Below are 25602 nucleotides of genomic sequence, written 5' to 3'. Positions count from 1 at the left end.
AAAATTTAAGGATGTTGCTAGGTCTTGCAGGAAGAAAATTAGGGAGGCAAAAGCGCATTTGGAGCTTAGTCTGGCCTCTGCTGTGAAGGACAACAAAAAGTCCTTCTATAAATACATTAATAGCAAGAGGAAGGGCAGAGACAACCTCCACTCCTTGGTGGACACGGAGGGGAACGTTGTGATAAGGGATGAGGAAAAGGCAGAGATACTTAACACCTTCTTTGCCTCAATTTTTACTAGCAGGACAGAATGTCTTCCAGACAGCTGGCCTGCAGAGCTGGCAGAAGGAGCCAGGGAGCAGCATAGTTTTCCACTGTTCCAAAATGGGATAGTTGGTGATCTGCTCAGCCGCCTGGATCCCCAAAAGTCCATGGGACCAGATGGGATCCATCCTAGCGTGCTGAGGGAGCTGTCAGAGGAGCTGGCCAAGCCGCTCTCCATCATTTTTCAGCAGTCCTGGCTCACTGGCGAGGTTCCAGAGGACTGGAAGCTGGCCAACGTGGTGCCCATCCATAAGAAGGGCCGGTTGGATGAGCCAGGGAATTACAGGCCTGTCAGCCTGACCTCAGTGCCAGGCAAGATCATGGAACAGGTCATCCTGAGTGCAATAACACAACACTTAGAGGATGGCCAAGGGATCAGGCCCAGCCAACATGGATTTAGGAAGGGCAGGTCCTGCCTGACCAACCTGATCTCCTTCTACGATCAGGTGACCCGCCTGGTGGATGTGGGGAGGCCTGTGGATGTAGTTTACCTGGACCTCAGCAAGGCCTTTGACACCGTCCCCCATAGCAAACTCCTGGCCAAGCTGTCAGCCCATGGCTTGGACAGCAGCACTCTGAGCTGGGTTAGGAACTGGCTGGATGGCCGAGCCCAGAGAGTGGTGGTGAATGGTGTCACATCCAGCTGGCAGCCAGTCAGTAGCGGAGTCCCCCAGGGATCAGTGCTGGGCCCCATGCTCTTTAACATCTTTATTGATGATCTGGATGAGGGCATTGAGTCTATCATCAGTAAATTTGCTGATGACACCAAGCTGGGGACAGGAGTTGATCTGCTAGAGGGTTGAGAGGCTTTGCAGAGAGACCTCGACAGGCTGGACAGATGGGCAGAGTCCAACGGCATGAGATTTAACGCATCCAAGTGCCGGGTTCTGCACATTGGCCACAACAACCCCATGCAGTGCTACAGGCTGGGGTCAGAGTGGCTGGAGAGCAGCCAGGCAGAGAGGGACCTGGGGGTGCTGGTTGATGGTAGGATGAACATGAGCCTGCAGTGTGCCCAGGCAGCCAAGAGGGCCAATGGCATCCTGGCCTGCATTAAGAACAGTGTGGCCAGCAGGAGCAGGGAGGTCATTCTGCCCCTGTACACTGCACTGGTTAGGCCACACCTCGAGTACTGTGTCCAGTTCTGGGCCCCTCAGTTTAGGAAGGATGTTGACTTGCTGGAACGAGTCCAGAGAAGGGCAACGAAGTTAGTGAGGGGCTTGGAACACAAGCCCTATGAGGAGAGACTGAGGGAGCTGGGGCTGCTTAGCCTGGAGAGGAGGAGACTCAGGGGTGACCTTATTGCTCTCTACAACTACCTGAAGGGGGGTTGTAAACAGGCAGAGGTTGGTCTCTTCTCCCAGGCAGCCAGCACCAGAACAAGAGGACACAGTCTCAGGCTGCGCCAGGGGAAGTTCAGGCTGGAGGTCAGGAGGAAGTTTTACACGGAGAGAGTGATTGCCCATTGGAATGGGCTGCCTGGGGAGGTGGTGGAGTCGCCGTCACTGGAGGTGTTCAGGAGGAGACTTGACAGGGTGCTTGGTTACATGGGTTAGTTGATTGGGTGGTGTTGGGTGATGGGTTGGACGCGATGATCTTGAAGGTCTCTTCCAACCTGGTTTATTCTATTCTATTCTATTCTATAAGTATATAAGATAGTCACGTTTTTCAGGCATGGGAATTTTTTCTGCAGTTCCATCTGTATATTCATAAGATGGTTGTCTCAGACTTTAGTGGCTTGTGTTTCAAATCCCTTTTTGGCTGGGGATAGCACTTACTGATGCTTCTATAGTCCTGTTCATTTGGGAAATTTGCCGTAAAGACTTGACAGCACAGCAGGCACAGCACTTAGGTTAATACTCTGAACCTTTAGAGCCAAAACTCACTGGGATAATAAAGCCTTTTCCAGAAATTAAAAACAAAAAAAGAGGAAAAAAAGGAGGAGAAGGAAAAAAGGGGGGAAAAAAAAAAAAGTCAGATCAGTGTATTCTCCATCTGGTACGTTCCCAGATTCCTAAAGAGATAACATGGTGTCAAGAAAAAGGATGTTGCAATTAGGCTGGGGCATAGTGACAGCGCAGCGGGATCCTGACATTGTCATAGCCCTGTGCTATCACTGACCTTGGGGTAGTGGAAGACTGTGCCAAACTTAAAATAAATAAAGATTTCCAGTGCTGCTGCTCAGCTAAGGAAGATCAAAGAGAAATAGCATTTATTCCATGGTAGTCATCCTGTTATGCACTAGCAATACTAATTATTTTGATGACAATTTTCTCTGAAGATTTCTTGTTGTTAGCACCAAGTAATAACTGATCTGCTAGTGTATTGACCTATAGCTCTACCACAGCTCAATTAAGTTTCTTATTGTCCAAATCTAATCAAAGAAAAGCTGAGATTGAAAATTGATTCATTTCCTGCTAGTTAATGACTAATTCCCCACAAATGTGAATAGAGAGATTAATTTTTCAAGTTGAAAGTTGTTTTTAGAGGTAGACCTTGCCACCAGATGGATGTTTGAGATGAAGCAGCTTCTCTTTTCCCATCCATCTTCCTCAAGCCTTTTAGCTTTTTTTTTCTTTCTTTTTTTTTTTTTTTTTTTTTTTTTTTTTTACAGTGTGTCTCTTGCTTTATCATAGCCTGTGGATTGTGCTTGTTCTCTGGTTCTGGCAACCAGCACCAGAACAAGAGGACACAGTCTCAAGCTGCACCAGGGGAGGTTTAGGCTGGATGTTAGGAAGAAATTCTTCATAGAGAGAGTGATTGCCCATTGGAATGGGCTTCCCGGGGAGGTGGTGGAGTCACCACCATTGGATGTGTTTAGGAGGAGACTTGATGGGGTGCTTGGTGCCATGGTTTAGTTGATTAGGTGGTGTTGGATGATAGGTTGGACTCAATGATCTTGAAGGTCTCTTCCAACCTGGTCTATTCTATTCTATTCTATTCTATTCTATTCTATTCTATTCTATTCTATTCTATTCTATTCTATTCTATTCACTCAACCCATGTCTGACAATTGTGAGGAAATGGTATTGATTATTCAAGGTCAGCTCCGAAATTCTCAAATATTTCTTCTCCATATGCTTCAAGTGAGCATTTATGCAGTGGCTAAAAACATCTGCAAGTCAGGATGACTTGATTCTTAATAACAATGTAAGAGCTATTCAAAGTCCTTCAAAGTCTGAATAAGACACAGATTCTTCTCCGATCCCCTTTCAGCTTGTAGAAATTGTGAGATTTTCCACACAAAGAAGAGAAATTACATTTTTGGGCTCTTCTAAATATTTCTATTTTATGTGAAGAAATAAGAGCTGCTGGTAAGTCTCCCCATGTGTTTATGCACGCATACGTGTTCACAGCATTGAAGCTGCTGAGCACAGACATCAGCAGTAAAGATCCATGAGATTTGGCAGTTCTACCCAGCTCTTGCTGCTTGTATGACTCCCACTGCAGCAGTATCTGAAATAGTTGCAGTTCTTTGTTGTGTTTATCTTTGCAGTGCACCTCTGAGGTGAGGACACCTCACAAATTTCAACTTGGAGAACTGAGACCTGAATCCAAATAATCTTTTAGACTGGTCTTTGGTGGTTCTTGAGATTATCCTTTCCAGAGGCTCAGTGTCATGACTTGGCTGCTGCTGAAACCTAAAGACCCACAGCTGTGGATGGTGCCCACTGCCTTGGGACCTGACAGCAAGCTGAAGCCAGGTGGCTAGAGGCAGTTTTCCTAGATGAGATATTTCTGCTTTACACTTCAGATGTGCTTAGGAATACATTTATACTAGATTCAGCATCTATGGGGGCTGTGAAGATTGGCTCTGAGACAGTGTATAAATTGTTGGGTTTTTTTCCTCATGTTTTGATATCACTCCTGGTCTGCCACTGATGCTTTACCCCTGACTTCTTTTTCTTAATTCACCTTGCTGCAGAAAATACTGTGCTGCTTTCTCCTTTGCAGCAATGAATTTTGTCAGTTCTGAAAAGTTCAGGTCTGTATCTCTTCTGTGGATCAATCCATTTTAATCCTGTGAGGAAATCTCTTCCCTGGTACTCAGCAAAACACCATCAGACTAATTTTTTTGTCTGACTTGAAAGAAGAACTTGATTCCTCCAAAGGAATCTGGCTGGTAAGAACCATGCAGACCTGCAGTACTTCTTTGTGACACTGTATGTTCTAGTTCTGCATTTTTCCAGTGGACCTTTTGTCTGTGTAAAACACAATAAAAAGGCTAGAGTTGAGCCAGAAAATGTCTTTTCTCCCAGATACTGAGCAGGGACTTACATGATTTGCGTGTGAAGTGTTTTGCTACATGTATGGCAATCTGGAAGAAGATAACAACCCTTCAAAGGCAGAATGGGAGAAAAGGGAGAAACAAGAAATGTTTTGTTCCCATGAAGGACAAGCCATAGCAGGAGCACAAAATGATTCTGACTTCTGAAGTGGTGTATCTGTATTAACATGCAAGATAAAAAATACATGGATGAAGTTGCTTTATTCCATCAGCAGTAGCTGCAGTCCTACACATGGGCAAGCTAAATGCCATCATCTGCTTTGACAATTTTGCTGTTTCTTTAGTTGCTTTAGTGCCTTAGAGTAATACATTGATCTTTGATTCCAGAAGTTACACACTCTGGTATAGTATTACCAATTTTATCAATTTATTTGTATTTTGGAAGGCAGAGGAAATACAATTCACTAGAGTGATAGAGTTTATTAGGACTGTGTTTGCTCTTTCCAGCTTCATCTGCAAAGTAAAAATAGGTAAGCAAAATAAATTTGTCAGCTAACTAGCCTGGTACTACACAGAAGCTATGGCTGGGCAAGGCTCTCAGCTTTGAAACATACTCCACAAAACCCTGCTGCTATTCCAGACAGCTTTTCATGCATCGTTAACCCACAAGACCAATCCAACCTGCCCATTTTCCTTTGGCTGTACCTGTGGTGGAGCAGAGGTTGAGGATGCCCATCTATCCTGTTAGTGAAGCATTTGTTTCAGCTCATATGGAGATCAGTGGCATTAGTATTGTATCTCGAGGTGAGATTTTGTGAAAGCTTTTAGACCTCTCTGAGGATTTATATGCATAATGGAGTGATAATGCAGAGTAGGGAGGAAGAGGGGAGAAGGTTAAGAAGAGGGTCGTCATCCTATCACAATTCCGAATATCATGTCTGGATCTGTGTGCTGGGTTGAGGCAGCCCCCACCCCACCATGGGCAGAAATAAACAACTCAGACAAAACAGATTGCAAAAGTGATGGAAAGTTTAAATAGAAAGCAGTGAATGTTTACAGAAAACCAGAAAAGTGCAGTGACAAAGAAAGATCCCAAAAATAGACCCAGAGACATCCCATCCCCACCTGAGGGTACACCCAAAACCCCCAGGGCTCCTTCTTTCCCCCCCTACTGCTAGGCTAGTCTCAGCTGGCCAGGTCTGAGACTGCCCATCCCCCCATGGCCTTGGGCCTAGCCAGGCCCAAAGCCAGGAGGCATCTCCCCCAGTTACTGGCTGACGGAGGAGGAAGAAAAGAGGAAGTGCTAGACTCCACACTGGATCTTATAGTGGTGCAAAGGATTGTGGTAAGAAATACCTAATTTCCTGTGTCCACCCCTTTGGGCTGGAATTCTGGACACAGGAAGTAAACACAGCAGGGGGCACCCAGCTCAAACTGCAACATGCCACCCCTTATTTCATACCATAATCTTTGCACCCAAACACATCATCAAATCAGAAATCTTCTGATGACATGTCTATATCTTCATCTGGGCATCCACCCAAACAGTCTCTCATTCAGGCTCAAGTGTCGGTCCAGTCCAGTTCTTCTTCTTTCATCCAATGGAACCTCCCAGCGATGCAGAGTTCACTCTTCTGCGGTGCAAGTTCTCCATGGATTCATTGGACATCCTGGTCACCTGGAAAAACCTCACAACTTCTCAACCAAACCTTTATTCCCATCTCTATTTACTCAGTGGCATATTTCCACCCCTGGAGCAAGCCAGTCAGAACAATCAGGCTCTAACTGCTTCTCCACCCCTCCAGGAAAAACAGCACGCTGAGCCTTTCACAACCCTGCACGGACCTATCCCAAGCCCAGTGCTGACCGCTTCCAGACGCGGCCCGAGGCTATACAGATGCATGCCACAGGTAGACCACCTCCCCACTGGGCGTTCGCATACCAAAATGTGACAGCATCCAACTACACAACCCTCCCCCAAAAGAGGGAGGGGCTGCACCACAACCTACTGAGAAAGGAGATGGAGCCAGGTGCTAGGCGCCATTTTCGGAACTTGTCTGAAAGAGTCGGGGAAGAGACTAGGGCCGGCCCTACTGCAGCCCGAGCGCATGGCCAGGCCCACCGCCACTGCAGCCCGAGCGCACGGCCGGGCCCGCCGCTGCCGCAGCCTGGGTATACAGCAGGGCTGTGGCCACCTCTACCACCGCGGTACAGAATCAAAATTGCCTCCACCCCTCGGGCATTCAAACGGCTCCTCCAGCGAAAGCCATAAACGCGTCCTCAGGGCCCTTGAGCATGGCTTTCCAGCTGGAGTCCCCATTCGCCCTCCTTGGGTTTCAGGAGCTGGGCTCGCCCACTCGCAGCGGCTGGCCCTATCCCTGCAGCGAGAATGGACCTGACTCTGATCTGCTCGCCACTGCCCCTCCCCCATTTCACTCCCCATCGCTTCTGCCGCTCCGCAGAGAATAAAGGTGGAGGAAGGGCAGGTCCCGCATTCTCAAGCGGTGCCCCAATTCCGATGGTTAAGAACCACCCCTGCTTGAAACAGCAGGAGGGGCTCCATGCCACCGGCCACGCACCAGGTGTCCCCCTGCAATCCACAAGAACTCACACAATCGCCCCAGCAACAACACTTGAGCCCCAACTGCCAAAAAACCAAAACGACGCCCAGAACTAAATTTAAACTGTCTTATCTTTTGCAATCCAATCTGCAGAATGCCAGGAATATGGTGGGTTTGAAGCAGACCCCCTCCCCACCATAACCATCCTCTGCTACCAAGAATGCATACCATACAACAGTGTAAAAACATCATCCAGTTCCACCCTCTGGGATTTTGGTAATGAAATTAAGTTGTTGTAACCCTCACTTCATTTTCAATGCATATGAACAAGACAGCCCCAGACCTTTCAAAGATACATGATGTGCCTTTCCCTGCTGATGTGCTGCTACTCTGTGGCTGAGAGACAGGACCATAGCAGGAACATCTGTATCTCAGGAATCCAAATCCCTTAATGTTTGATTACATTGTTAATGGAAGCATGCATAGCTGCTGAAATTGTTCCTTTTCTGTGGAGCCAAGTTCTTGGGTGCTCGTTCATTGCCTGTTATGTCTCTGCAGTAAACTGCCTTGGAGAGCTTTAAGACTGAAATCCTCAGTGGTTATCTTAATGCATCTTAAATGCTTTTCGTTTAAAGGGCAGCTGGGGATAAGAACCACAGAAGGACTTCAACACTGTCACATGTAGTTAATTGCCTCTGGCAACAGGACCTCCAAAGTCCAGACAGAAGTCTTGTATGAGAAAAGCCCTTGGAAATCCACAGCCAAATCATTTGGACATCTTGGAGTAATGGAAGATCTGGCTATAGAGACAATTGCTCTTCATTGCCTGTGCCCTTTTGTAGGTTTTGCCTTTGTTGCCTAGAAGTCCCTGGGGGTCTGGATTTGAATGACATTTGGATGTGTTCCAGTTGGTTAAAGATCTCACCCAATGAATAGTAACTTGGGGAAAACCTTTGAGAAAGCTAGACAGTGGTAAGGGAATACTTTCAGATTTAGCATGATCACATGTCCAATTCAAAACCCATTGAAGTAATTGGATCTTTTGCATTGGCTCATACTGCATATAATATATGTTCTGCTTAGTATCATGGTGGATAAGGTGCAAGTGAAGTGAAAGAATTGTGAAAATTACCTGAGATAAAGGAGATATTTTTTTAATGCATGTAGTGGGATAAATACTAGAATCCAAATCCTTCATCTCCTAAAGCAGTTCCTCAACCATTAATTTGTTTAAAAAAACAACAGAGTTGTTCTCTTTCTGATCCATTTAACATTAGCTCACACAAGCGGTTTCCAGTTGGGGAATTCATAGTTCCCTGATCCATACTATGCTGTAGCTGGTGCTTTCTCCTGAGCTCCTCATTAAGCTTGCCTCAGGTAGAGGAAGAAAGAGCGTGTGGGGTTTCCATGTCCAAGTTGAGACCTTTTATCAGGGAAAAACTGTTGCATCATCCCACTGCTGTGATTTTGGAAATTCTGTTTTGTAGGCAAGCACTAAAAACATTTGTTCAGACAAAAGTATGTAGCAGATAGCTGGGAAGAGACTTAGTCTGAGTTACAAGGAGTAGACATCTATCCTGCATTGCTGGGGAACTGGAGGAGTGTATTGCTTTTGGTTTTGTGGTTTGTTTTTTACTTTATGTTTTAACCATATGCAAAAGCTTCAGCCATATGCTTTAGCATATGCTTTGTTTTAGCTGTAGGCCTCTCCCAAAGTTGATCTGAATAGAACTGGTCACAGAGTTGTCTATGTATGGCACTTAAAAGATGCTCAAGTATCTGCAGTCAAACAGATAAATATTTCTAGGTATTTTATCAGTTTCCCCAAGACTTTAGTTATGTACAATTTGTAGATGCTATTTGCTAGATACTTTTATTCCAGCACCTTTTGAAAGCCACCCATGTACCAGAGAGGTGTCTAAAAACACTCTAGGAGCTAAAAATCAGTAAACCAATCTTCTCCAAGATTTATAAAACAGAACAAGAGGAATTTTTTTTTCCTCTCTTCCATTTTACTTTCCTAATTGGTAGCTGTCTGCAGAGATAACAGTTCCTTCACACACAACCAGTCAGGAAATGCACAGGCCAAGCAAGAGATAAGGCTGGAGAAACAGAACCAAAAGAGTGACCAGTGTCTGTTCACCCATGGAACTGCCTCTTGTAAAAAGCCCAGGCAGGTAGAGTTCATCTTGATTTTTGGATGAAAAGGGTAAAGCAGGAGACAATGCTAGTGTTTAGAATGCACTTTTCAGTGGTACTGTTGGAGCAGAAGGGAACCAGTTGCTTTCAACTTTAGATTGATCACCTGGACAGGGGTTTGCAGAGGAGGCTGAAGTCACCAACTTGTTCAGTGGCTGTAGCCTCAGAAAATCCCAGTTCCATTTCTTTACTTGTTTTTTGAGTCATTGACTGAGATCATTTCTCAGTGCCATAATAAGGCAGACTCTACTGCTCTCCTCATATCCCCCTTACCTAAAATGGCTATCTTCCAGAGATCCCTGTCTCACATTGCCACTTGGCTCAGACTAGCCTTAAAATAGTTAAAGTCTGTGTCTTTACACCTTACTAAGGCCTTGCTGTATTTTAGTAGTCAAATAACTTCCTAGCAGAGCTGGTTTCTTTTACTCTGCAGCTGTTTTGGTTTTCTTTTACTCCATTTCTTATGAATCATTTCAAAACAGACCAATGGAAGTCTTCAAGAAGGTTTTTAAACAAGTTTTGACAATGTTTTGTAGTCTTTCTGAGCTAAAAAGAATACAAATCAGCAGGTACAGACAAGAGTGTCTTCAGTCCCTAAAGGATCTTTTACTGCATTTTTTCCCTAGAGGGAGGCAGACAGAGAAAAAAGAATGAAAAATAAACCCCAAACTAGAAAGGCATCTCTTCCATTTGTTCACCTTACTAGGTGGTAAATGCCAAGGCGTAGCTCTGAGCAATGTCACTGCCTTCCTCACCTCAGAAGAAACTCCTTGTCTTGCCTGGGAGGAAAAAAATCAGAAGAGCAGAAGGATGTTTTTCTCCCTGCTATGTGAGGTTAATGGAATAAATGGAACAAGAGGTAGTCATAGCATGCTTATGGTCTTCTAATGGGATACTGAACTGTATGTGCCGCAATTAAGAGACAGGACGCAGCCTGATGCAGGCCAGGTGTCCACTTTATTATACAGAATTCTTCTTTATAAAACTAATACAGCGCAGAAGCCGTTTACAACAATAACAGGGACTCCGTTACATCCTTCTTCTGTATGTCTGAAGACTGACCCTCTCAGGTCATAACAACCACACGTAATCAAAAATCTGCCCTCCTCCAACAGCACTGCTGCACTGAGTTCCCATAGTTCACAAGCCATCAAGGCCAACAATGTCTCAGTCCAGGAGTGCTTGGAGCTTGGCTTTCCAAAATTTAACCCTTCATTTCCCCCTTCTGTTATATAACAAGAATCCCTTTAACAAAGCAATTAATCAAACTCTATAAACATTACAATAAACAAGGCAAAAGTAGCAAAAAGAATAAAACAGTAAAAGCATACATAATTGTTCTAAGAAAACTACAAAGCCAGAGAAAAGTCCCCAATTAGCAAACAATTTAAAAGATTAAGGAAATTTATGGTTCCAAGCAATTTCTGAACATCATAAAGTGTTTTCACCTGTACATTGATCTGTAAAGACTGTGGAACAATTGTTTGGGTCCAAATTCTCCACCCTAAATATTTCCAAGGTGGTACATTCTGAATTTTCTCAGGTGCTACACAAAAACCTACTTTAGTCACTGTAGATACAGTAAGGGCTACAGCTTTCTCCATGAGCTCAGGGCTTTGTGCTGCCACTAGAATGTCATCCATGTAATGATAAATCAGAACATCAGGAAATGCCTCTCGAACAGGACTAAGAATTTTTGCTACATACCACTGACAAATTGTAGGACTATTTTTCATTCCTTGTTGTAATGGGTTGGGGCAAACCCCCTCCCCACCACAGGCAGAAATGACGACTCAGACAAACGGATTGCAAAAGTGATGGAAAGTTTAAATAGAAAAAAACAATTTAAAAACAAACAACAATGAAAGCTTTACAGAGAACCACAAGCACCATGACAAAGAGAGAAATCCCAGAAAATGCCCAAGAACATCCCATCCCCACCTGGGGGTACACCCAAACCCCCCCAGGGCTCTTTCCTCCCTCCCAACCCAGCCTTGGGCCTGGGCAGGCCCAAGGGAGGCGGCTCACGCCATTTTACCTAGGCTGCAGCTGGGGACAAAAGAGGAAGTGAAGACCCCGCATGGACATTTTATAGGGGAGCAGGGCATTATGGGATTGGAATACCTGCCTGTGACCACCCCCTGGGCTGGGCCCACCCCTTGGGACCTCCCAGGTGTGGTCTATGCAGTGGCATCCGGGCCAGCACCCAGCCTAAACCACCACACTTGTGGAAGCACAACCCAATGATATCTCTGCAAAGGTTGTTGCATGTTGATGTCTGGAACTCAAAAAGCAAATTTAGGAGCATCATTTGGATGTAAAGAAATGCTAAAGAAGCAATCTTTCAGGTCAATAACAGTTAAATGCCAATATCGTGGTATCATTGTGGGTGAAGGTAGCCCTGGTTGAAGGCTCCCCATATCTTCCATAACATCATTAATCTTTCTGAGATCATGGAGTAAGCGCCACTTGCCTGTTTGTTTTTTGATGACAAAAATAGGAGAGTTCCATGGACTTGTGGAGGGTACAATATGCCCTTTCCCCAGTTGCTCTGTGACTAGTTCTTGGAGTGCGCGAAGCTTTTCCAATGGTAGGGGCCATTGATCCACCCAGAGAGGGGAATTTGCTTTCCATGTTAACTGGAGAGTGTCACGCACAGCAATGGCCCCCTCTAAAAATGGGTGTTTCTGGTCATCCCCCATTGTGAAAGCACATCACGACCCCGTAGCACCATAGGCACAGATAAAACAAAAGGTTTCACAGAAGCTATATGTCCATCTGGTCCCTGAATCTGAATGAAATTCAGGCTCTGATGACTTTTTCCAGCTCCCCCTATGCCTGCCAGCGCCTGAGATGCACTAGCTACAGGCCAGCAGGGGGGCCATTTAGCTTTAGAAATCACTGTGACATCTGCTCCAGTATCAATAATACCACTAAGCACTATTTTCTGCTGACCATACATCATTATTTGGTCAAGCTAAGAGGGGTAGCAAGAAGACCTCCACTCTGGATTTCCGGAGGGCGGACTTCAGGCTACTCAAGGAACTAATTCAGAGGGTTCCTTGGGATAAAGCCCTTAAAAACAAAGGGGTCCAGGAGAGCTGGTCCTACTTCAAGGAAGAATTGTTGAAGGCGCAGGGACAGGCTGTGCCAATGTGCCGGAAGATGAGCCGCCAGGGCAGACAGCCAGCCTGGATGGTTAATGAACTTTTAATAGAGCTAAGGGAAAAAAAGAGGGTGTATCATCTTTGGAAGAAAGGTGAGGCAACCCATGAAAAATTTAAGGATGTTGCTAGGTCTTGTAGGAAGAAAATTAGGGAGGCAAAAGTGCATTTGGAGCTTAGCCTGGCCTCTGCTGTAAAGGACAACAAAAAGTCTTTCTATAAATACATTAATAGCAAGAGGAAGGGCAGAGACAACCTCCACTCCTTGGTGGACATTGAGGGGAACATTGTGACAAGGGATGAGGAAAAGGCAGAGATACTTAACACCTTCTTTGCCTCAATTTTTACTAGCAGGACAGAATGTCTTCCAGACAGCTGGCCTCCAGAGCTGGCAGGAGCCAGCTATGTTCCAAAATGGGGTAGTTGGTGATCTGCTCAGCCGCCTGGATCCCCACAGGTCCATGGGACCAGATGAGATCCATCCTAGGGTGCTGAGAGAGCTGTCATAGGAGCTGGCCAAGCCACTCTCCATCATTTTCCAGCAGTCCTGGCTCACTGGAGATGTCCCAGAAGACTGGAAGCTGGCCAATGTGGTGCCCATCCACAAGAAGGGCCAGTTGGATGAGCCAGGGAATTATAGGCCTGTCAGCCTGACCTCAGTGCCAGGCAAGATCATGGAACAGGTCATCCTGAGTGCAATCACACAGCACTTAGAGGATGGCCAAGGGATCAGGCCCAGCCAGCATGGATTTAGGAAGGGCAGGTCCTGCCCGACCAACCTGATCTCCTTCTATGATCAGGTGACCCGCCTGGTGGATGTGGGGAGGCCTGTGGATGTGGTCTACCTGGACCTCAGCAAGGCCTTTGACACCGTCTCCCATAGCAAACTCCTGGCCAAGCTGTCAGCCCATGGCTTGGACAGCAGTACTCTGAGCTGGGTTAGGAACTGGCTGGCTGGCAGAGCCCAGAGAGTGGTGGTGAATGGTGCCACATCCAGCTGGCGGCCAGTCAGTAGTGGAGTCCCCCAGGGATCAGTGCTAGGCCCTGTGCTCTTTAACATCTTTATTGATGATCTGGATGAGGGCATTGAGTCGATCATTAGTAAATTTGCTGAGGACACCAAGCTGGGGACAGGAGTTGATCTGCTGGAGGGTTGAGAGGCTCTGCAGAGAGACCTCGACAGGTTGGACAGATGGGCAGAGTCCAATGGCATGAGATTTAACACATCCAAGTGCCGGGTTCTGCACATCGGCCACAGCAACCCCATGCAGAGCTACAGGCTGGGGTCAGAGTGGCTGGAGAGTGGCCAGGCAGAGAGGGACCTGGGGGTGCTGGTTGATGGTAGGATGAACATGAGCCTGCAGTGTGCCCAGGCGGCCAGGAGGGCCAATGGCATCCTGGCCTGCATTAAGAACAGTGTGGCCAGCAGGAGCAGGGAGGTCATTCTGCCCCTGTACACTGCACTGGTTAGGCCACACCTCGAGTCCTGTGTCCAGTTCTGGGCCCCTCAGTTTAGGAAGGATGTTGACTTGCTGGAGCGTGTCCAGAGAAGGGCAACAAAGTTGGTGAGGGGCTTGGAACACAAGCCCTATGAGGAGAGGCTGAGGGAGCTGCGGTTGCTTAGCCTGGAGAGGAGGAGACTCAGGGGTGACCTTATTGCTGTCTACAACTACCTGAAGGGGGGTTGTAGACAGGCAGAGATTGGTCTCTTCTCCCAGGCAGCCAGTACCAGAACAAGAGGACACAGTCTCAGGCTGCGTCAGGGGAGGTTCAGGCTGGAGGTCACGAGGAAGTTTTACACAGAGAGAGTGATTGCCCATTGGAATGGACTGCCCGGGGAGGTGGTGGAGTGACCATCATTGGAAGTGTTCAGGAGGAGACTTGATGGGGTGCTTGGTGCCATGGTTTAGTTGTTTAGGTGGGTTGGATTAGTTGATAGGTTGGATGCCATGATCTTGAAGGTCTCTTCCAACCTGGTCTGGTCTATTCTATTCTATTCTATTCTATTCTATTCTATTCTATTCAGGACACATTGACAAATAGGACATATTTGAGAGATAGTCTGTACCCACAGAATCTGTGGATCCCCAGTAGACCCAAATCCTCCTTTATTTCTTAAAGGTCCCTTTGCAGGGGGACGTTCCGATCCCAAGGGATGCAATAATAGCTGTGCAATACGACTTCCCTTTGGTACCATGCAGGGAGGAAACGGAGTCCATGGCATAATCTGAATTTTATCTGTGCTGTCAGAATCGACAACCCCAGGAAGCACAAAAAGCCCTGATATCGTTGTTGATGATCTACGTAATATTAATGCCTGAGTTTTAACTGGAAGAGGACCTGACACACCTGTTGGCAATAAATGTACCGTGGTATCAAGTAAAGTTACTGTGTTGGAGGTTGCCAGGTCCACTCCTGCGCTGCCTGCTGTTGCTGGGCGGAGGTCAGAGACATGTGTGCTGACGGCATCTGGCTGGACGGTGACGGCTGGATGATTTGTGTCTGCGCGCGGCGCCGTCCTGCGCTCCGCGTCCAGTGTCCCTGCGCAGGCTGCCCTTGAGAATTATACTTAGATCGACACTGGTTAGCATAATGCCTCCCCTTCTGGCACTTAGGGCAAATCCTGGGTGCCTTAGGTATAACAAACTCCTGTATTCATTGGACCATTCATAGCTGCAAAAGCTGCAGCCATAGTTTCATACTTATATTCCATCATACCTATCTTATTACATGCCTCAATCATTTCTAGCAAGGTGGGGTTTTGATTAGGCAAAGATTTTAACAGCTTCTTACAATCTGCATTTGCATTTTCCACAGCTAATTTCAACAGTAATATTTCCCTTGCCTCCCCATTATCGATTTGGTGTTCTAAAGCCAGTTTAAGCCTATGAATTGCATATAAGGTTCCCACGGTTCCGGAACGATATTCGTAAAAACTTTTTGTGGCTTTTGGAAGTCCGGGACTTTAAGAAAAGCTTTTCATGCCTCCTCTCGCAATGCTTCCAGGGCTTCCTGCAGGCAGTCGCGGGCTTGCGCTGCCGGGTCGGTGTGTTGACCTGTGCCCATGAGGTGATCCAGCGTGAGTGCCGCTAAAGCCTGATTGTTATGTCCCGCATATGTAAGTAAGAGCGCTTGGAGCCCTTTTCTCCACTGGAACTCCCATAAAGTATACTGAGACGGAGTTAGCAACAGTTGTGCTAGAGATTTTAAGTCGTATGGTGTCATTACGTGATTGTCGAGTATAGATGTTAAAATATTAGTGAAATAAGAAGAGAGCCCATGCTCAGCGGCAGTATGACGGAGTTCTTTAATCACTGGGAAGGACAAAGCCTCCCATTGAGGGTTACCCCCTCTTCCCGCATACAGTACAGGAGCCACGATTCTTGCAGCAACCTCAGTGTCTCCATCCCGCAAAGCTTGGCGCTTAATAGAAGCCCACACATCATGAGGATCCCGGAGATAAAGGTCTGGTTCCCGTTCAGGATAGACAGGACCTGGATCTAGGAGGTCGTCTTCGGGGGGGTATTCTGCTGCGTATGTACCCAAAGTCTCAGTCCGCAGCTTTGGCTTTGGTGGCAGCTTAGAGGGTAATAGAGGAGGAGTCTGAGCTCCCTCAATACTCTGTTCCGAGTTCCCTTCTTGTGCTTTAATCATCTCAAATATAATCTGCCACCATGGGAGCATACGCTGCGCCTCAGCATTCCCTGTAGTAGCAGCATCCCATAACTTCACCCCCACTTGATCCCAGATTTCACTCGTAAACATGCTGGATATTGTAACTGTCGGGATGTTCTCCTGCACCCACTCCAGCATCTCCTTAAGATCACGGCCACAGATAACCTTGCTATGCTTTTTAAGGAGTTCTTGCATTAATTCATAAGCGTCTCTTTCTGAGGAACTCTCCTGGTTCCCCATGTTTCCCATGGCTCACCTCTCGTCCAGCGGGAGGGATTGCTCTGGCCAGCCAGATTTTTCTGCTTCCTTTCAGCAGCTCATTCAAAGTTCCGAGGGAATACACAGCAGGACGCAGCTTAGCGTTTCATCGCCCCTATCACATCGGGGGTCACCATTTGCCGCGATTAAGAGACAGGACGCAGCCTGATGCAGGCCAGGTGTCCACTTTATTATACATAATTCTTCTTTATAAAACTAATACAGTGCAGAAGCCGTTTACAACAGGAACAGGGACTCCATTACATCCTTCTTCTGTATGTCTGAAGACTGACCCTCTCAGGTCATAACAACCACATGTAATCAAAAATCTGCCCTCCTCCATGTGGTGAAGAGGTTATTAAATCTATGAATATGAAATATTAATTATGAAAATAGTATTTTTATTAATTATCAAACTATTAATAACCAATAAATCACCAACTTATATACATGTTCTAGTGCACATTCGTGAAATACATTCCACAAGTGGCTTAGTGTTATGATTATAACTTAATTGAACTATCTATAAACCCTTTCTATATTTATATGACGAAGGGTGCAGTTCTGCCGCTTGGCCACTAGATGGCGGGACGTGGGTGGCTCCTGGCTATACACAGCAATATCACAATCTTTCTACGCGTCAGCGCTTACTCTGCTGGACGCGGATACTTTGAACTGAGTGCTAGTGGGTGGAAAGCACGTGGAAGATATTCGATTCCCTTCAGACAACAGGGATCGGTCCTGGTCGGGGTCGGTCCGTGGGGTCGGCCCTCAAAAGTCGGCTCGCATGGCAGGGCGGGACGACGGTGGCTCGAACGACGGGTAGCAGGCAAAGCTACGGGGGTCGGCCCAACCACGGCGGTTCTCAGGCTGATGCAAACAGCCTCGGGGAGAGAATGCGGCTGCGTTAGGCGGTGGATTCTTGTTTACTGAGCTTAAAGGAGCAACGAGACTCTCGTAGTGGTCCCGGGTTCGGTGCAGTATAGGCACGAACAATGCTTTAGTCTTCCCTGAGATTCACAGGGCTCAGAGCGGCACATATGGCAGCTCCTCAGAGTGGCACTCGGCAGCTCTCTCCCGCTACGGCGGGGCTAGGCATACGTGGACTCGGTATCTATCAAGTCCCTTCTCCCCGGTAACTGGGCAGATCTTACCCGCGAGGGTTGGTCCAGTCCTCCGGTGGCACGGTGGGCTCTCCTGGTCGGTACGGCTGGCTGCAGCAACGCTGGATTCCTCAGAAACAGTGAAGGTCCTCCCTCTGGGCTCCTCACCATGCACGGGCTTTCAGTATGCGTGCAGGTATGACAGAAGCTAACAACAAGCAGCTCAATGGCAAAGGCTGCAGCTCGAGAGGTACTCTCTCGAGCAAGCACAGAGACAAAGTGAATGAGGGGGCAACTTGTTTACCAACTGGGGTGATACTTATAGATTCCTCGAGGCTGGGCTTGACCAATGGGCACTCTCATAAACAACTGGCTTCAGCCTATAGAAAGCGTGAAGCTAGAATTGTGCCCATACTTGGTGTCAGCACGAGCACTGCATGTGCTGGGTGCGTGCAAGCCTGGCTAATGCCTTGGCTTTTGTCTCCCTCCTAGAGGAGGGGGAACTTGCCCACATGCTGGGACAAGATTCAGTATCTGGGCATAATGTGCCTTCACCACACTCCAACAGCACTGCTGCACTGAGTTCCCATAGTTCACAAGCCATCAAGGCCAACACTGTCTCCTTCTTATCAGTCCAGGAGTGCTTGGAGCTCGGCTCTCCAAGATTTAACCCTTCATGTATGTTCTTGTTTCTCCAAGAATAATTTAGAACTGGTCGTTGGAATCTCCAGCTATGACTCTTCCCAATCCCTTGCTCTGTTCTTGGGCTTTTGAGTATTTTGGGGTGTCTGCCTCAGCCATATTTCTAGGTGAGCTTCTTCATTGTAGTTTAGTTCTCAGTCTGCATCATAGGAGAGAGCACCTGAATTTATTCTGGTTTTCTGGACATCAAAAAGGACAATCCCATTTTCCTGTAGCTACTTAGAAGACTAAGTTACAGAGACTGTGGAGTGACGGAACCACAAAAATACTGATTGGGCAACATCCCATAGACCCTTCCAGTTCTTTACTGATCTTCACTAATAGTGGGTGGATCTTCCTTTTCCTACACCCTACCTTTGTTTTCTGGAGCTTGGGTGGTGTGGCTGGAGCCCTTGCTGGTGAACACCTCAGCCTTCTCTGTATCCCTTGTGACCAGGTCTGCATTTTCTTTTCAGAAAGCATCCATGTCTTCCTTAGCCACCTTTTTATCACTGATATACCTGAAGAAATTCTTATTCCTTTTTCCCTTATTCCCTTTTTCCCTTATTCCCTTTTATGTCCCTAGCCAAGTTTAATTACAGCTGAGCTTTTGATTTCCTAACCTGATCCCTGGCTGCTTGGACAACTTTGTAGAACACCCACATGGCCTATTTTTGCTTCCATTGCCTGTAGACTCTCTTTTTTGGCCTAAGTCCAGGAGCACCTTGTTCACCCATGCCAGCTTCCTAACACTACAGCAATGTAAAAGTTATCCAGAATTGCTTTGAAATGTTGATAACAGAAAACAGTAAGTTTCAAGGAAACTTTCAGTTTAGGATCACTTTGACAATGCAGGAGTGGCTCCTAACTTGACCCACACGGCCACATAGTGCAAGCAGCTGGCTGTGCACTAAGTTTTTCACTTTTAGGACAAGACACTATCCCAATGTCCATTTGGCCTCCTCAAAAGCAGCAAAGACTTGCCATGTTCTCCATTTGTGTTTAGTCAGACAATCAGTAGTGCCCATTTTTGTATGTGCTGTGAGATCCCTAAGACTCTCCACAAAATTTGAGCATATTGTTCAAGAGCTTTCACAGCTGAGCACAGCAACCATCAGCCTGCAGTAAAAGCTCTGGACAGGGTGGACAAGGAAAACTGTAGAATGCCGAACCACTTCCTCAGCTGCTACCAACAGCTTTCCTTCAAACCTGCATTATTAAATGCAGTGCTTACTAAGAACTGCAATTTTAAGAAGCACAACATGGCATAGCATGTTTATCTTTTAGGAGCATGAAAACCACCATAAAATTATGTTGGGAATATAGAAATATCAGTGTACAGTCCTCACACTGTAAGGGGCCATCAGGTTTAAAACTTCTCTTGAGTCTGAGCCACAGAAAAAGCAACTACTGTCTCAAACATCTTACACCATCCATTTCCCAAGGTAAAAAAATACCAGCTGAAAGCCTGCCTGTTACAGTCATTTAAATTATTTTGTTAAGCTACAGTCAGTTGCAGTGTTCACTTGTAACAGATATTAAACACAAAAAGCCTTGCACTGTGTTGTTCTTTATTCTCATGCACTTGCATGATGGTGGTTGGCAGAAGAGAACACACATTCCTGAGGGGTTTATGCTATCTGGGGATTTTCATTTTTTTAAAAATAAATGGAGTTATATAACAGCTACCCCATGCACAGAAAATACAGTTAAAATGCACCCTGGTTGCTGCATTTCATAGAATGGTCTGGGTTGAGAGGGACTTCCAAAGGTCGTCTAGTCCAACCCCGCTGCAGTCACCATACTCAAGAGAATCACAGAATCACCAAGGTTGGAAGAGACCTCAAGTCCAACCCATCACCACAGACCTCATGACTAAACCATGGCACCAAGTGGTATGTCCAATTCCCTCTGGAACACCTCCAGGGATGGTGACTCCACCACCTCCCTGGGCAGCCCAGTCCAATGCCTAACAACTCTCTCTGTGAAGAACTTTCTCCTCACCTAGAACCTAAACTGCACAGAGAAGAGACCAACCCCCTCCTGGCTACAACCACCCTTCAGGTAGTTGTAGACAGCAAGAAATTCTCCCCTGAGTCTCCTCTTCTCCAGGCTAAACAATCCCAGCTCCCTCAGCCTCTCCTCATAGGGCTTGTGCTCGAGGCCTAATATTACGTACAATCCTCCATTTGTATCCAACTTCACTTTGAGGTTCAATTAGTTAGTATTAAACCTAGTTGTCATATAGTTTGTGGTAATCTGAAAGATTTTTGGTTTTAATAATCATTAAACTGTAACTGTTATGGAAGCAACAGCAACTCTTCAGAAATGCCTCACTTGAGTATTTCACAGGCAAGGACACAGGTTGCTCCCTTGTGTTGCCCACAGTTCTAATTTTTTATTTTATTTTGCAGTTCTTCCCCTATGGAGATGCTTCAAAGTTTGCCCAGCATGCCTTCCGAACCTTTGATAAAAACGGAGACGGGACCATCGACTTCAGAGAGTTCATTTGTGCACTGTCCATCACCTCACGAGGCAGCTTTGAGCAAAAGCTAAACTGGGCCTTCAACATGTACGACTTGGATGGTGATGGTAAAATTACAAGAGTGGAAATGCTGGAAATTATAGAGGTAAGATCAACATGACACTCAAAAAGAACATGTCTGAACATCAATAACATTTGGTTACTATAGATGATGGAGATTGGAGTCAATACAGCTGACCAATATGATCGAATATTGTTCCAGTATTGCAGGCCTATGGTGCGAGTATAGCATAGTAAAGCATAGAAGAAGGGAAAGGAAAGGCAGAAGTGCATAGCAAGGGAACTTCTAGAACTTATATAAAGTCAGAGTGCCTTGTTGGCATGGCTTCATTGGTTCTCTATGAGTGACCACACATCGCACTATTATAGATTATTGGTCCAACTACTAACAACACGCAAGGTTTGTTGATGCAGGTTCATGTCTGTAGTGGATATGCCCTCAGAAATGAGCGGCAGATGTATCAATGAAAATATAAGTTTATTTATTTATATATATATATACACAAACTCTGTAACGGGGTATTTACAGTTACCCTTCACAGGTATCAATATTTGGTTAGTGGAACTATCTTTACAGAATGTTATGTATGGGCACTTAAATCAAATGATTCACAGAACTTATAATTGAAACTGAGTCAGAGAGTGGCGGGGGAGGGGTTGGTCAGTGACCGGCAACCCTCCACCCGGAGCAATTTAAACGCTATCCTAACTGAAGCTTTATAAAGAAGGGCTTGGCTTACTCACAAGCTGAGAACTTCGTGAAGTCTTTCCTTAATAATGTTTATAGTCCAGAGAAGGTGGAACGGATGTGCCGTAATAAGGAGACAGAAAATGGCGCCGGCCATGTGGCCACACCGCGTGGCTGCTGCTTCTCCCAGGACACAAAGATTCCCTGCTCGGGGGGGGCTATGGCAGGTCAGCAACGCTGGTTCACACGGGCTAACAGGTTTTCTCCTACAGCGATGGATCACGCAGTGGTTGATCCCACGGAGTGCTGTCCATGGCACCACACGCAGCTGGGTGATGGTGGCAAAGGACCACGAGGCCTCTTGAAGCACTGGCACGCACACACACACAGGCTCCAACACCAAGGTGGGGGGGCTCATTTACCAAACGACCCCTATTTACCATTTGCCCCAGTGAATACTGATCCAATAAGCATCTGTTGCTAACGCAAAGATTAACCAATGAACTGACACCTACCAAATATGGCCTAACTATATGCTATACCCAGGGAAACAAACATATAGCCTGCCTCTTGCGTACCACAGGGGTGAGACCACGCCCAGGTAGGCTGTTTACCTGGACTCAGTGGCGCCAGGATACCCCCCTGCTGCCTCCAGAAAGGAGGGGGAACAAAGGAGAGTTAACACACAGAGAAATATATCCTACACAAATGTTTGGGGCACAATCCTGACCGTAAGCATCGTTCACTACAATGTCCTGTTGTCCCAAGATAACTTTCTGTGTTTATAGCTACCAGAGCCCTGTTTTAGTTACATGCTGCAGGCACAGCACTGTTTTTCTACACTGTTAGCTGGCTCTGCACTTATGCTGAGCATGGCCTACCACCATGTCAGGCTGTAGGCCTACACTGCCAGATTGCTCACACTGCTCGTCGCTGGCATTGCCACAGGTTACATCTTCACATAACCCTTTAGAGTTTAGGCACGGAGGATGCTGTACTTGTAGTGGTTTGAGCCTTAACTGGGGCTTAAAATCTCAGATGGGGGCAAGGCTGAGAATCCCTCCCCCACTTCCCCCCCTCCTCTTTCCCAATAGAGAGAGAAAAAAAGGGAGGGGAACAAATCCACCAAGAAATAATTTGGGTTTGGCTTGGAAGAAGAGAGGCAAATATTTTTTTTCTTTAAACAGTATATATATATATACTATACAGTATATATATACTCTATACAATGACAGGCAGGGTTCACAAGGGTAAGGAACAAGGATGGATGGGAAAAGAAAAAGAAATATGAGATGCAGAACCAGTCCTTTGCAAAGTGTGGAAGCAGCAGGGAGGACCATGTGGCAGGGAACCCAGCAGCAACTCTTTCATCCCCACAAAGCAGAAGGAAGAGAGAGGAATGGCTGCGATGTCCTCCCTTTTATACCTCTGCTGGACAAGGTGGGGGGGAGTGGAACAGACCAAATACAGTTTCCCGGGGGGAAAACCACCCTCCAGGGAGGGCAAAAACTCTCACAAGCCCTCCCCCTGACTGTCTTCAGGATGGGCGTAGCCCACCACAGTACTGTATCATTAAAAGTGTAGGTTACATACATTCATGCCTTGGTGGTGCAAGCACACCAAAATTTTAATAGATGAGAGTTTTGAGAACTGCAGAGTAGATGCATGAATATAGGCCTTTAAATATCCAGCACAGGAAAGGATTTATAAAGCCCATCTCGAAATCATGTGACACCCATGAAATTACTGGATTGTAGCTCAAGTAGTTGAACCCTTACTGGAGATTAACTTCCAATGATTACAGAAATTTACAGGGATAACCACAGTAATTTTAAATGAGCTCTCACAGATGAGCTTTAAGATGACCACAGCATCTAACAGGAAGGATAAAGTTTATCACCCTACTCATCCGTCAGCAACTCACCACAGTAGTTAATACCAGATTTTGCTCACATGTACACATAGAAACCTATTAAAAGGTGCTGGTTTCTAAAACAGATTGTTCACATTTTATGTGAAATATTTTCAGGGGACTGAATAAAAGGCTGATCCAGAGAGCTGGTTACAAGAGTTTTTCACACTGTGAAACAGAACGCCAGAGAAATTATGTAAAATGCCATTGCTTAAATACCTCTAAAAGAGTAAAACATATTCTTACTTTTTATAAGTACATGGACATCATATTCTAAGAAAAAAACCAAAATCCTTAGGGTCACAAGATGTTAAGGGTTGGATGGGAACCTCTGGAGATCATCAAATCCAATCCCCCTGCCAGAGCAGGGCCATAGAATCTAGCACAAGTCACACAGGAATGCATCCAGATGGGTCTTGAAAGTCTCCAGAGAAGGAGACTCCACAACTTCTCTGGGGAGCCTGTTCCAGTGCTCTGTGACCCTCACAGGGAAGAAGTTCCTCCTCCTGTTGAGGTGGAACCTCCTGTGCTGTAGTTTATATCCATCCTTAGGGAAACTGGCAATCATTTTAGCTCTGAGTATCTTTCCAGAAGATGTAATAAAAATTTTAAAAAATTAGGTTAATGAATTCATTGAATTTTCTCTTTGGTTTCTTTCCAAAGGCCATCTACAAAATGGTGGGCACTGTGATAATGATGAAAATGAACGAGGATGGTCTGACGCCTGAGCAACGGGTAGACAAGATCTTCAGTAAGATGGATAAGAACAAAGATGACCAGATCACACTGGATGAATTCAAAGAAGCTGCAAAGAGTGATCCTTCCATTGTATTACTCCTGCAGTGTGACATTCAAAAATGAGCTCGTGTATAGACTGCACAGAAGTTTAATGTTCCATTCAGTTTGCAGCTATTTCCACACACACAAAAAATTGCTTGGACTACCTATAAATGAACTTGCTTCTTGTGTTTGAAACACTTGTGTGCATGAGAATGTAATTTGCTAAAGAATTTTAAAAGTATATATTATAGAAATAAACTGCCACAACGTGATGTGTGCAATGTCATTTCATAACAACCCTATTCCTCTGAAGCCTGTGCAGCAGTCCTGTGCTGCAGTGAATTATATTATTTATTGTTCATGTTTTACTGATGCTAGCTCTGTGTCTCCTAGAGTGAGTAATGTTAGTGACACTGAATTCCCATGGTAATGTTAACTGTTTATTATAAATCATGTCACCATTCTGCTGTAAAGTAGTACTGGACAGAGAGAGGGGAAGAGTTCCTCAGCTCTTCAGTCTGATCCACACGTGCTTGTATTGTCAGTGGATGTAAATGTACTTCATTTGCATGCCTTTTAGGTTTGCCTTAATTCTTACCTTATTTGCATCCCTTCAATCTGGAAAGAGCTATGTCAGAGGAACGCAGTATATAAAAAAAAATAAAATCCTGCTAAAATGATCCCTTTAAATATACATATAAATATATATATATATAATGTTTAAAATATTGTTTTATTGGAAGTTTAAAGGTTTTATTGGAAGTGTATTGATCTTTGCCTGAATTTTCAAAAGCTTCCACAGAAGTTGCAATATATATGTCCCAAAATAAATTTATAACATTTGACCTTCTCCCCTAATTCTTATTTCATATCATCAGCACAGTAATAGAAAACAAATAAAAATGTTCAGTCTCTACTTGTCTGTCACTGTGCTACTGGGAAATACATATTTCATTATGAAAGCCTGAGGAAAAAACTTCTTGCACTCACTCATTAGCAGAGTCATAAGAATTACAGCTACTGGTTTTTTATATTTGCCAACAGAGCAACTGTGTATCCTCCAAGATGCTAATGCTAAAAATCTCACAGTGTAGAGCTTACAGAGCTTTTTAAGTTAGCTGAAGACTAAATGTAGTTTGTTTGCTTGGCATGAACCTTGCCTTCAAATGTTCTTCCCCTCTTATGTAAGAATCTTTCCTCTTACCCTATGACACTGAACAACCCTGGGTTTAACATATATTGTTTAAACTCCAAAATTTAATTGTTTAAACCCATTACTGATAAGTTAGCCATAAAGTGTGATGATTGAGAAGGCACAGTGAAGAGAACCCACCTTACTCCTCAATTCTATGTGCATCACTCAAGTTTATCTCTAGACAGTGGCAAGTAGAAGTTCTGCACAGCCCTGGGAACACCCTGCACAAACTGCTGATCAAAATCTTTCCAACACATTTCCCAGTTGTTTTAAACAGTTGATTGCTTGCAGGATTAAAAGAGGAAAAAAAAAGGAGCCTGAAATCTTACACTTGCATGTTTTCTATTTCT

General features: G+C 45.4%; 1 protein-coding gene across 5 annotated transcripts in view; it reads left to right on the top strand.

The window, feature by feature from the left end:
- The window catches only part of VSNL1 (visinin like 1), a 199211-nt gene extending 174238 nt beyond the window's left edge, over positions 1–24973 (top strand). For all 5 annotated transcript variants that reach the window (XM_068143005.1, XM_068143003.1, XM_068143002.1 and 2 more), the window contains 2 exons: positions 20547–20762; positions 23941–24973. In XM_068143005.1, coding sequence (XP_067999106.1) covers positions 20547–20762; positions 23941–24138 — 414 coding nt within the window. In that variant the 3' untranslated portion in view covers positions 24139–24973. The remainder of the gene's footprint in view (positions 1–20546; positions 20763–23940) is intronic.
- The last annotated feature ends 629 nt before the right edge of the window (positions 24974–25602 follow it).

The sequence above is a fragment of the Melanerpes formicivorus genome, unplaced genomic scaffold (assembly GCF_026170545.1).
Source record: "Melanerpes formicivorus ecotype bairdi unplaced genomic scaffold, bMelFor1.0.p_v2 SCAF_9, whole genome shotgun sequence".
Taxonomy (NCBI): Eukaryota; Metazoa; Chordata; class Aves; order Piciformes; family Picidae; genus Melanerpes; species Melanerpes formicivorus.
The sequence above is the reverse complement of the archived record's forward strand: the minus strand, read 5'-3'. Positions and strand labels throughout refer to the sequence as shown.